The sequence below is a fragment of the Hydra vulgaris genome, chromosome 06 (assembly GCF_038396675.1).
Source record: "Hydra vulgaris chromosome 06, alternate assembly HydraT2T_AEP".
Lineage (NCBI taxonomy): Eukaryota > Metazoa > Cnidaria > Hydrozoa > Anthoathecata > Hydridae > Hydra > Hydra vulgaris.
Genome location: NC_088925.1, coordinates 15,522,121 through 15,535,000, shown reverse-complemented (window position 1 = coordinate 15,535,000; position 12,880 = coordinate 15,522,121). Strand labels below are relative to the sequence as shown.

Here is a 12,880-nt window from a genome sequence, read left to right as displayed (position 1 = left end):
TTAGCTAAATAGGATTCTTCTTGTGATTTTCTTTGTAATGACCCTTGGGTAGACATCTTTCGTCTTCCTGTCGACAAATGTGCTTCTTACATAACTTTGTGGATTCAGGCTGGCGTGGAATCTTTTGTTCCCTCTCAATAATTCCAGGTCAAGCTTCACTCTCCTCCATGGTTTTCCTCACATTGTGCTGCTGCGATTGCCAATCAAAACCATTACTTCCATATCTATCAGCAAAACAATTCTCCGGAAAGCAGGCGTCTGTTTATTACTACTAGAAACCATCGTAAAAAGGTTTTGTCTAACACTAAAGCCCACTATTCTCAGGTCATGAAATCTTGTATCTCATCTCAAAAATTAGGCTCTCATGACTTCTGGAGAATCTTTAATAGTATTAATAATAAGGGCAAATCTTTAATTCCACCTCTCTTGTATGGTTCAGACTTTGTCACCTCACCTAAAGACAAAGCTGAATTGTTTGCCACTTTTCATCAATATCATCTCTTGATTCCACTAGCGGTGTTCTACCTGATATTGCCAACAAACAGGTTGATCCATTGCTTGACATTCGTAACACTCCAGCTTCTGTATCTAAAGTGATTTCCTGCCAAGACTCTTTTACAGTTTGTGGCCCGCACAGCATACCTGTTATAGTCTTGCAGAAGTGTTCCCCAGAGCTGTCGTCTATACTCTCAAAACTATTCAACATGTGTTTATCAGAGTCTTGTTTTCCAGCCTACTGGAAAGTGGCATCTGTTATCCCTATCTTCAAAAATTCTGGAGAGCGATCTGATTCGTCTAAATACCATTTTATTTAAAAAAATAAAAATAAAAACTTGTATTGTTAAAAACATTCAGAATGTTTTTAAAAACATTCTGGTCAATTAAGTTTGCGTTTTTGCATTTTTTTAAAAAAACCATTAATTAGTAATTAGTTTAATGGTTTTAACTTTCTGACAACACGCAAATGTCGGACGAAAGTCAAAAGTAATTAAAAGTGGCGTATGTGTTGGCGTAAAAATCATTTTCTTCCTTCCGTACTTCCCAAATGCAACAATCTATAGAACTATATATATATATATATACATATATATATATATATATATATATATATATATATATATATATATATATATATATATATATATATATATATATATATATATATATATATATATATATATTAGTGTGTCCCAAATAAAAACATTTTAGAAAAATCTATGCTGCTACCTCCTTAATGTGTTCTATATGATAAAATAACACTAGATTTAAAAGTTTTTTAAATAAAAAATAATTTTAGGGGTCCCCCAAGACTCTTGAACATCAGACAGATCCCTATAATTATAAAAAAAAATAGTTCTTTAAAAGTATATCATGCTGGGCCTCAAAAGAAGCGAAATTATATAAAAATTTTAAATGTATTCTTATAGAAAAAAAAAAACATTGCTTAAAAAAATTATAATCAAAAAATCTTGTTAAATTCCTTATTTTTCATTTTTAGTTAAAAAAAACATTATTTTCTGTTCTTTTAAATCTAAAATAATAATTTTTTTATGAAATAATGATTATTTTTGAAGTTTTTATATAATTTTGCTTCTTTTGAGACCCAACAAGACATGCTTTTGAAAAACTCTTTTCTGAATAATAATAGGTACCCATTAAATGTTCAAGGGTCTTTGGGGACTCCTAAAAATATTTTTTATTCAAAAAAATTTTAAATACACTGTTATTTTATTATATAGAACACATTAAGGGGGTGACAGCATAGATTTTTCAAAAATGTTGTTATTTGGGACATCCTTATATATATATATATATATATATATATATATATATATATATATATATATATATATATATATATATATATATATATATATATATATATATATATATATATATATATACATATATATATATATATATATATATATATATTCATATTTCTATAGTATTTATAATAAAAGTTTTATATATATATATATATATATATATATATATATATATATATATATATATATATATATATATTCATATTTCTATAGTATTTATAATAAAAGTTTTTTATATTTTATTTTACTTATTTTAATAACTTTTATCAGATTTTTTAGTTTCTATAAAATTGTTACTAGTTCCGCAGCTTTAAAATTGTCTACAGAAGATATGCAGGGTTGTATTTTTGCTTCTGCGTAGATGTTGGTGATAACAATCTTGTTTATTTAGAAGCCATTCATAATTTTGTTGAGGTTAAATTTTTTATCCTTTTTCATTATTAATTTAACTTATAAAACATTTTTTCTACTTTTTTTATATAAATTTGTGTGTTTATAATATATATATATATATATATATATATATATATATATATATTTATATTTATACATATAAGTGTGTATATATATATACTCATATATATATATATATATATATATATATATATATATATATATATATATATATATATACATACAAGTGTATATATATATATATATACACATACATATATATATATATATATATATATATATATATATATATATATATATATATATATATATATATATATATATATATATATATATACTGCTAGATACCAGATAAAGTCATAAGTGTTTAAATTGCTTGTAAAAGTCAACACTTTTACAAGCAATTTAAACATTTACTATATATGTTTTTTTAATTTATTTGTATGATTTGAATAAATTATATCATACAGTAGATTTTTACAAGTCTATATTATAAAATCATTCAAGCGTAACTTGTTTTTTTAATTTTGAATGAAATTGTCGACTTTAATTTTTTTTAGGTTTTTAATGATTTAAAGTTTGATGCTTTAAAGCATCAAACCTTAAATCATTAAAAACCTAAGTTAAAACGACTTCCGCATAAATTATAACAATGTTAAGTATAGAAAATGTTTTTATGTTATTAAACGTTTATATAAATAAAGTAATACATGATATTTAAATCTTTTAAGATAAAATAAATATTGTTTTGTTTAAGAAAAAAAAATTAAAATATACACATTACAAACCGCTAAAAATGCATTAAAGTAAGAGTCGTCTTAACCGCTATATTTTCTAACTTGATAGATATATGTTTTAAAACTTTAGTTCTTTAGTTTCTGAGAATTATTTATTAGTTTAATAATTTCTTAACTATTTTATAAACATATTAACTATATTAAACGATGCTACTCTACGGCATGTTTTGTAAAGAAATTTATAAAAGCCAAACATTTAAAATTAAAGTTGACGCAATTTGTTGCCTTTAGTTATTCGTCGTCTTATTCCGCTTTTTTATACTCAAACTGTTGACTTAAACAGCACGCTTAAATATTTATATATATTTATTTTTTTCAGGTTTTGAATGAGTTTTTTCATAATGTTTGTGAACTAGACTTGGTTTTTAATTTTTACAAGGTAAGAATTATTTTATTTTTTTACCACTTATTATAGGTAGGCTCTGTTGTTAAACTCCTATCTGATAATGCCCTTCAGTTTTACAAATTATCTTTTGATTTGGAAGACAACCTGCCCAAACCTAAAACCTCAGTCAATATATGTTCACCCACTTTCCCTATCTCTATTAAAGCCAGTTTATATATACTCTACAGCGCCTATCCCTATATATCCCAGTTTACCTAACCTCTATAAATTGGAGTTATCAGATGTGAAAGGTACTCAATGTTGGAATAAGGGTTTAACAAGAGTGCCTACCCTTATTATGAGGGTAGGCACTCTTATAATGAGGCTCTATAATAAGTTGAGTACTAGATTATATAAAGAATATTAAATTACAAACTGTATAAAAAAACACTTTGAATTATAACTAAAGATAAGTTTATCAAAACTATATCCTCAAATGGATTTTTTTCAATTAATTGTTTCTAAATCTCTTCAAATTCTTGGCATGATAAAAAAGATATTCATAAACATTTTGTAAATTATGGCTATCAAATTATGTTTAGGGCTTTATATTTAAATTGATATTGCCCAAATCTGTTCAATGCAGAGCAACAAAGTGGGCTCTATATCTTTCCAAATTTCCAATACTTTGAAAGACAAAGAAAAAAAATTTATAAGTTTACAGTGTTTTAGTATAGTTAATGAAATATATTTTCCTAAATTTATTAAATTTAAATAAAATCTAAATTTATTGTCACCATTAAAAAATCATGTGTAAAATCAAATCAACTTCTTAATCCTCAGTGTATTCTTTTAAAGTTCAACTTGTTTCTCCACACAGTGGCCTTGTTAGACAAGGTTCGTGTTTCAGAGTTATAGAGTTGAGAGAAGGTTGTAACCACAATTGTAATAGCCTCCTCGAATGTAGTGGCCTTCTCAGCCTTGAGGAGGTGAATTAGAATAAAAAATAAAAATATAAAAAAGTTAGACTAAATTTCTGGTCAAAAAAAAAATTTAGAATAAATATTTTCAAACTAGTTTTTTATAGTTGAGTATTTTCTCTAGTCACTGTATGTATATATTACAGCTAAAATATATAGATGCTGCTTGGAATATTAGATAGTGTACTGAGATTAAAGAACTTGACTCAAAGTACTATTTGTACTTTAAGTCAAGTTCTTTAACCAATTTAAAAAATGGTTAAAGTATCATAAACTATAAGTTGTCTGTTAAATGCCTTTTTTCTTCAAGTAACTTTCAACTCTAATAATGATTGCTTGCAGCCTTGTTCGAAGTGAAGGTGTTTAAAATGTATATATGTGTGTGTGTGTGTGTGTGTGTTTATATATATATATATATATATATATATATATATATATATATATATATATATATATATATATATATATATATATATATATATATATATATATATATATGTATATGTATATGTATATGTATATGTATATATATATATATATATATATATATATATATATATATATATATATATATATATATATATTAGGGTGTCCCAAAAAACAACATTTTTGAAAAATATATGCAGACACCCCTTAATGTGTTCTATATAATAAAAAAAACACTGGTTTTAAAATTTTTTTGAATAAAAAATATTTTTAGGGGTCCCCCAAGACCCTTAACCATCAAATGGGTCCCTGATATTAATAAAAAAAAAGTTTTTCAAAAGTATGTCTTGTTAGGTCTCAAAAGAAGCGAAAATATATAAAAACTTTAAAAATAGTCATCATTTTATAAAAAAATTATTATTTTAGATTTTAGTGAACAGAAAATGAAGTTTTTATAACTGAAAACAAAAAATAGAGAATTTAACAAGATTTTTTTAATTATAATATTTTTTAGATATGTTTTTTAATAAAATAATTATTTATTTAAAAATTTAAAAAAAATTCTGCTTCTTTTGAGACCCAACATGATATACTTTTGAAGAACTAACTTTTTAATAATTGTAGGGACCCATCTGATGGTTAAGAGTCTTGGGGATATATATATATATATATATATATATATATATATATATATATATATATATATATATATATATATATATATATATATATATATATATATATATATATATATATAAAATTGATTTTTTGACGAGATTAAATAAAAATAACTACATGATTTTTACTACTAAAAGTTTCATGCGTTTCGCAATCATCAGGTAAAAAATACATTTTTTTTTTTCGTTAAAAAATATACTCAATAAACATCGTGGCGTTCAAAAACAATTATAAAACTATAACTATTTGCAAGCGTGGTTTGGTTTTTTAATCTTTAGGCTCGTGGTTGTCAAGCAAGAACTTGTTTTTGTGACAGCACTTAGATATAATTTCTATTTTTTTATTTAATTATTTTTTCGTACCTTTGTATGATATTATGCAACGTTTTTCATGAAGGCAAAGCAAGCATTTTTTTGTTAAGTTGCTGTAGGCAGGACTTGTTTAATTATTGACCAAGTTAATTTTGGTGTTATTTTTAAGTTTTCTTTTATCTGCCATATATACTTTAAAAGGGTGGTTGAATTTTTCATCTTTTTATTTGTGAATGAGTGTTTGTGGTTAGCCCATCTTTTCTTCCATTCACCTTCTGCTAGGCCAATATATACTTTTTCTGGGGTGTTAGGGGGGGGGGATACTATACATTTATAAATAACATTAGAGGCTCTACATTTTCCTATTATAGGGCAGTTTTCTTTCTTTATGCAATTGCAGGGTGGGTATTTTTTTGGTTTTTCTGAACTAATTTTCTTGTTGTGGCTTTTTATTATACTTTCAATATTTTTGGTGCAGCTATAACTCAATTTGATGGTGTTTTGATTGAATAGTTTACTTAGGGGGTGGGATGTTGAAAAGTGTTTGTCGATTAAGTTTAGGAAGATATGACCGACATTGGTAGAAACGCTTTTACTGTACGGGGGTTAAACCATATTATATTTCTTTTTCTTGTCTTTTTTTCTCTTTTTTGGGGGTTATACTTTAAATTAAAATTAGTGAAGCCGTTTCTTCTTAAATCATTTTCGTATTCAGGTATAGATAAATTAAATGTTTTATCATTTGAGGAATTTTGTGATAATCTGTTGTTGATAGAGATGGGGATTTGCTTTATTATTTGCGCGGGGGGGGGGGGGGGGGGGGAAACATCTAAGAAGTTGACTGCGGGTAGGTTTGTTTGGATCTCTATTTTAAAACCGATCATTTTTATTACTCTAATTATGTTTTTTCGTATTCTATCAATTTGTGATCCAGTTTTTTTACGAAGTACCATCAGACCATTGTCACGATATAGTCCAACGTCTTCTTTATTTATTATTTTAGATAGTGAGTCTAATATATATAGGCCCACCAGTTCACAAACTTCTGCACCGTCAAAACAACCCATTGTGACATCAACGCAGTCGTGTGCTAAGTTTTTCTTCCATGTTTCGTTTTTAAAAATTAGCAAGGACTTTCTGCAATGTTTAATGACTCTGATGTTCTCTTCGCTAATACTTGTGTGTTTTTTTGCAAACAGTATTGCATTACTTAGTATTTCTGATGTAATAGTGGGGTAAAAATTGACAATGTCAAATTGAATAAAAACGCAATGTTGTTTATCTGGTATATTTTCAAACCATTTGATTGCATCAGTGGTATTTTTCCATTGGTTTAAGCTTAATACAGTTCTTATTTTTTTATTTATAGTATCAAGGTATTTTTTGCTTATATGACCAAGTTCACTTTTGGCAGGGTTCAATAGATGGCAGGGTTTATTGTTTTGGAATGAGTCTTTGTGGTCTTTTAGTGTAATAAAAGCTTCAGACTTTGCGATTATTTTTATTCGCTTGCTTAAGTTGAGTGTGCTTTGCTATATTTTTAGCTTCAAGGTTAATTGAGTTTTCGAGTTTCTGTGGGGCTTTTTTGTACGCTTTTGTGATGTTTTCGTTATAAAGTTTAGTGTGTTCCTGAATGGAAATTTGATAAATATTATTTGTTTTGTCTGCAAATAATAAAACGTTCAGGTTGCTTTTTATATTTAATGTCTCTTTTTAATTTATTCTGAAATTCGCTGTGTACTTTTTTAAACTTTATAAGGTTTATTAAGTTGAGTAAATCGTTTTCAAAATTTTCTAATTCTTTGCACAAGGGTGGCATGTTATTCGTTTTGAACCCAAACGTTTCATTTGTTAATGACTGGTTTTCTTTCATTTTATTTAAATAAATAAAATGAAATTTATATATATATATATATATATATATATATATATATATATATATATATATATATATATATATATATATATATATATATATATATATATATAAGTTTAAGAATTAAGTGACCGCAAATTACAAATTACTATGGGTCAAAGCCATTTAGCAATCTTGAAAGTATATTATTTGCAGCAATTATGATCGCTAATTTTTACATTCCTGGGTAAAAATTTTTATGATAAAAGGTTTCTTCATGTTTTAAAATGATGTTGATGCAAAATAACCTGGTCTGACAAATATTACTTTTGATTATTTGTCTGTCTGGTGGGGCAAAGCTAATTTTAAAGTTAATGTTTGTAGTTTTCAGACCAAGAGTATCACCGAGAAATGCTTGTCTTTTAAGTTTGTTTATTTGTATACACTTTTGAGGTTAAATAAAGAGTAATGAACTTTTATTTACCTCATTTACTGATTTTTTTTTTAAGTATACTTAAGATAAGTATTTTTATCTTGTATTTGTTTTACCTGGATTAACATCTGTATTATACAAATAATATTTAAAACGTAATAGTTGTGAGAATCTTATGAAAGAACTTTGCTACTTTTTGCTGCAGTAAGTTGGTTGTTTTTTCTGCAAAAATTTTTGCGACCAGATAAATTCGAGTTAATTTGTTTCTTATATGTATGTATATATATATATATATATATATATATATATATATATATATATATATATATATATATATATATATATATATATATATATATATATATATATATATATATATATAGAAGTTTGTGAATAAAATGAAAAATTAGAGTGAAGAGAAGTATTTTTATAACATATGTTAACAGAATCAAAGTTTTCTGAGTAGATATTATTTTCAAATTGTACTGAAGATGAATCCTGTGTGTAGTCAAAATCCTGTTTGAAGTGAAACAGCCTAAGTTAAATTACTTGAATACTTTAAAAAAATAATTCTTTGTAGATAAAACAAAATGTAATAAGGTTGTTTTTGTGACACACATATATAATATGACACACATACATAATGTTCATTGATGCCACACATACAATGTTCCACCTGTGGCACACATATACCTTGTTCACTGTGTGACACACATATACCTTGTTCAATGTGTGACACACATGCAATGTTCAATGGTAACACATATACAATGTTCAATGGTGACACGCATACAACGTTCATCGTGTAAGTTAGTAAATCATATTTTTTTAAACAGCAACAATTTTTTTTTGCATATGTTTAAGTAATTTTAATAAATTATGCAAAACTTAGATTTGTGTAAAATGGGGCTCAAATTCATTTCGATTAATGGTAGTGATTACATCACAATTGCATTTCAATGGTTTTTTTAAATTGGCTTTAAATATTTTTTAGCAAGCAATAAGCTGAATTTATATGGAATACAGAAATAAATTAAAACAAAGAAAATCTTTTTTATTTTTTAGGCCTTTTATCTTTTTTAGGCCTTTGGTCTTGAAATCCTATGATAAGCCACAAAATTTACCTTCTGATATTGAGATTTTTTTTTCAAGCATAAAATATTTATTTATTTTTTTTAATCATTCTATTTTAAAACCATATTTTAAAACTATATTTTAAAAGCATTTTTTTTAAATTCAAGTTGTTAAATATAAGAAAATTGATTTAAAAAAGCAACTGGATAAAGTAATTATTATTTTATTGGTAAATTTTAAAAATTTAGTATATACGTGAAAATTAGTCTTTAAATAAGTACTAATTTAGTAGAAATTTGAAAAGTTGTCATGGTGAATAAAATCAAACTTAATAATTTGTACCGTCTGTTACCAATAGCTACAAGATCGATTTGAGTGAAAACTGGGTTAGTAAAATTAGTGTTGGTAAGTATTTATTATTTAAGAGAAACATTTGGATCAGAAGGACATAAAATAAAGGTGTTCTTTAAGCAAAGATAGAGAAGAATCTTCTTTGATCAAAATAGAAGAATCCTCTTTAATCAGTAAAGAAGAATCTTTGGTTAGAATAGAAGAATCTTTGGTTAGAATAGAAGAATCTCATTCGATCAGGATATAAGAATCTCATTCGATCAGGATATAAGAATCTCATTCGATCAGGATAAAAAAGTCTTCTTTAATTAGGATACAAACGTTAGTTTAAGCATAAATGAAATATTAAAAAAAATTTTATCACAGTTTATATATTTATCATTATTTAGGATTATTATAATAAAAAATATTAAAAGCTAAAAATTATTTTATCAATGTATAGGTTTACTCAGTCGTCGACGAAATGTTTTTGGCTGGTGAAATACGAGAGACAAGTCAAGCAAAAGTGTTAAAACAGCTTTATATGATAGGAACACTAGAATAACCTAATGGTAATCAACTTTTTACGCGATTTAGGAATCCAATTTATCGATTCCTTCACTTACATTCATTTACAAAAAAAAAATTCGGTGAAACAAATTTTATATTTTTTAATTTATGTTATAGATTTTTGTATTGCTTGTATTTTTTAATTTACGTTTTCAACCCTATAAAGGTTTTCAACCGTTTTTGAAAGTTTACATTTTCAACCCTATAAAGGTTTTCAACCGTTTTAGAAAGTTTGCGTTTTCAACCTAACCCCATTTAATTCTTTTTTTTTTTGAAAATTTGTTAACGCCATTAAGTAAATTATCGTTTATTAAAAAAGTAAAAAATATTTTATAAAATAAGCTAATTGGTTGCAACAATTTTTTTCTTTGTTATTAGTGGTTAAAATTAAAAGTTCAAGGTATAATAAAAAAACAGCATTGAACGAATGATATTCCAATCTTTCTTGCAAAGCAATAATTTTAATTTTTTTTTTTTTTTTAATTTTTTATTTTATTAACACATGTTATTCAAGCTTACTTCATTATATATTTTTTCATACCTTATTGGCTGTGAATGTATGCTGCAATGCAATACAATGCGAACTGCATCGCTGTTAAAAATTTGTAAATATTGTTAAAAGAACTCAATTAACTTGATGCTACGAATCGTAAAAGTTTGTAAATGATTTGAAATGATGTTTTGTTTTTTTCGTTGTTTATGTTTTTTATGCTTGGGAATAATTTTTTTGCGCGTTTTTTGTATCTAGATTATTACTAAAGCTGTTTTTCTTAAATATTTAAGCCTGTTCAAAAATTTATTTAACAAATGACATCTATGACTGTCAGTTATTAGATAATAAGGACCCCGCTTCCAGTTAAACTGTCAAATTTGCCGCGGTTAAACTGTCAAATTAGCCGCGAATATTTTTACAATTTTTTGCAACTTTTTATTAACTTAATATTCTTTAGATATAGATTTGTTCTGGGGCAAAAAAAAATTTCATATTTTATGATAATGCTTATAATGTCTGTTTTTGTGGAGCTGCCTTCAAAACGTCAACTGCGTTGTTTGGTGGGAAATTGTTGTGTCTTGGGAAAATCAAATTAGAGTCTAATCCGACATATCATTGGAATAGACTTTAATTAGATTTTGCGACATTTATTTTGGTTTCGCGACATTGGAATAGAATAATTAATTTAATTCTGATTAAAATTCCATCTCATTTGCGAACTGTTAATTCATTCAGGAACATTTGGTACTGTGACATTAATACACTCAAACCTCTTTTTGTGCGGTAGATAAGGACCGCATAAAAAAAAATCACACTAAACTTCAGGAGTACCTATAAAAAATAGTTTTCGAAACAATATTATAAAACATTTTTTTTATGCGGTTAAATACGCATTAAAAAAATTTGATTTAGAAAAAACACATACGAGCATTTTTAAATATTTTATTTACATGCGTATTTATTTTATACATACAAAACTAATCAAAATGTATAACAATTATCCTTCGTAGTTTGACAATGTAACGCAATTTGTGGTTGTATGTTCATAACAATAACTATATAATGACGTATGTACATACATATTACACATTTTAATCTTCGAGATTGAAATTATTGCGCGTTCAAAAATTAAATTGTATGAGATAGCACCAAAAAAATCGCATAAAAAAGGACCGCATAAAAAGAGGTTTGAGTGTAGTGAGCGATATTAAATTAAAAAATTCTAGAATTTTATTTTTTTTAATTAATAGTTTTGTAAAAATATTATTATATCTATGCATAAAACCTCTTAAATAAAGTTGTTTGTTCCATGGATTGGTAGATATATTTTATAATTTTAATCACCTTTTTCGAGGGAGGGGGAGGGGGTCTCTCAAAGCAATGCCGACGTTATACTTAAATAGTAAATAGAAAGGCTTCCGAGGCAAACATATCTCATAGAGCTAAAAAAAAACGAATAAAGGTTTTGATTTCTGAGAGATTTAAAACTTTTGTCATTATAAAAAATCAAACAAATTAAACAACTTTACGATATTTCATAAATATATTCAATAGATAATTACTTTAAATTGAAATTCATATCAATAACAGCTCTCTAAATAAAATCTATTATCGACATAAATCAAATTTGTAACGATAGTACCATTTTTTTAGTTTTTTTGTGCCGATCTGTAAACTCTTGTTCTGTGTTTTATACACTTTTTAAAGTGTTATATCTTGGTAGGGAAACATTTTTAGCATATCATCAGCCCGGAATAACGTTATACAAAAATAATTTTTTTCTTTAAGATAATGTTAAATTTAAAAAAGTTAGATAATTACTATTTTGAAAACAACTTTATTAATTTTTCGATACTATACTTGTATTCCAAGCTGACGATACTTTTTTTACTAACTGTAATAAGTATGACATCATGAAATTCGATGTGCACATTTTATTTTTTTTAATTTTATTTAGGTGCCCCCCCCCCCAAAAAAAAAAAAGTCCTTACGGCCTTATCACTGAGCACCGAATATGAGCATTTAATTAGAAGTTCACCCCTCCTTCCTAACCAATATCGCAAAACTTGCACAGAGGTGGGGTTTGAGCCACGGATCCTTTGTTTTCGAGGCAAGTGCGCTACCACTGCCCCACGGCTGCTCAGTATGGCAACAAACTAAATACAATTTGCTTTTCTAATAACACCGTCAGAAGAAGAATTGATGACAGCTGATATTCTTGAGCCGGTAATCCAGCAATTGAAATTTGCTCCCCTTAAAATATTTTGCATCTAACTTGTTGAATCAACAGGTATGGCTCACTAGTTTATGTGAGGTATATTAATGAAGGCGAGTTCAAGGATAAGTCTTTTTTTTGCAAACTATT

General features: G+C 26.0%; 1 protein-coding gene across 1 annotated transcript in view; it reads left to right on the top strand.

Moving 5' to 3' along the window:
* Window positions 1-10,713, top strand: part of LOC100211328 (AP-2 complex subunit sigma) — a 17,651-nt gene extending 6,938 nt beyond the window's left edge. The window contains exons 4-6 of the mRNA XM_065799334.1: window positions 2,130-2,243; window positions 3,360-3,419; window positions 9,916-10,713. Coding sequence (XP_065655406.1) covers window positions 2,130-2,243; window positions 3,360-3,419; window positions 9,916-10,017 — 276 coding nt within the window. The 3' untranslated portion in view covers window positions 10,018-10,713. The remainder of the gene's footprint in view (window positions 1-2,129; window positions 2,244-3,359; window positions 3,420-9,915) is intronic.
* Window positions 10,714-12,880: the final 2,167 nt, after the last annotated feature.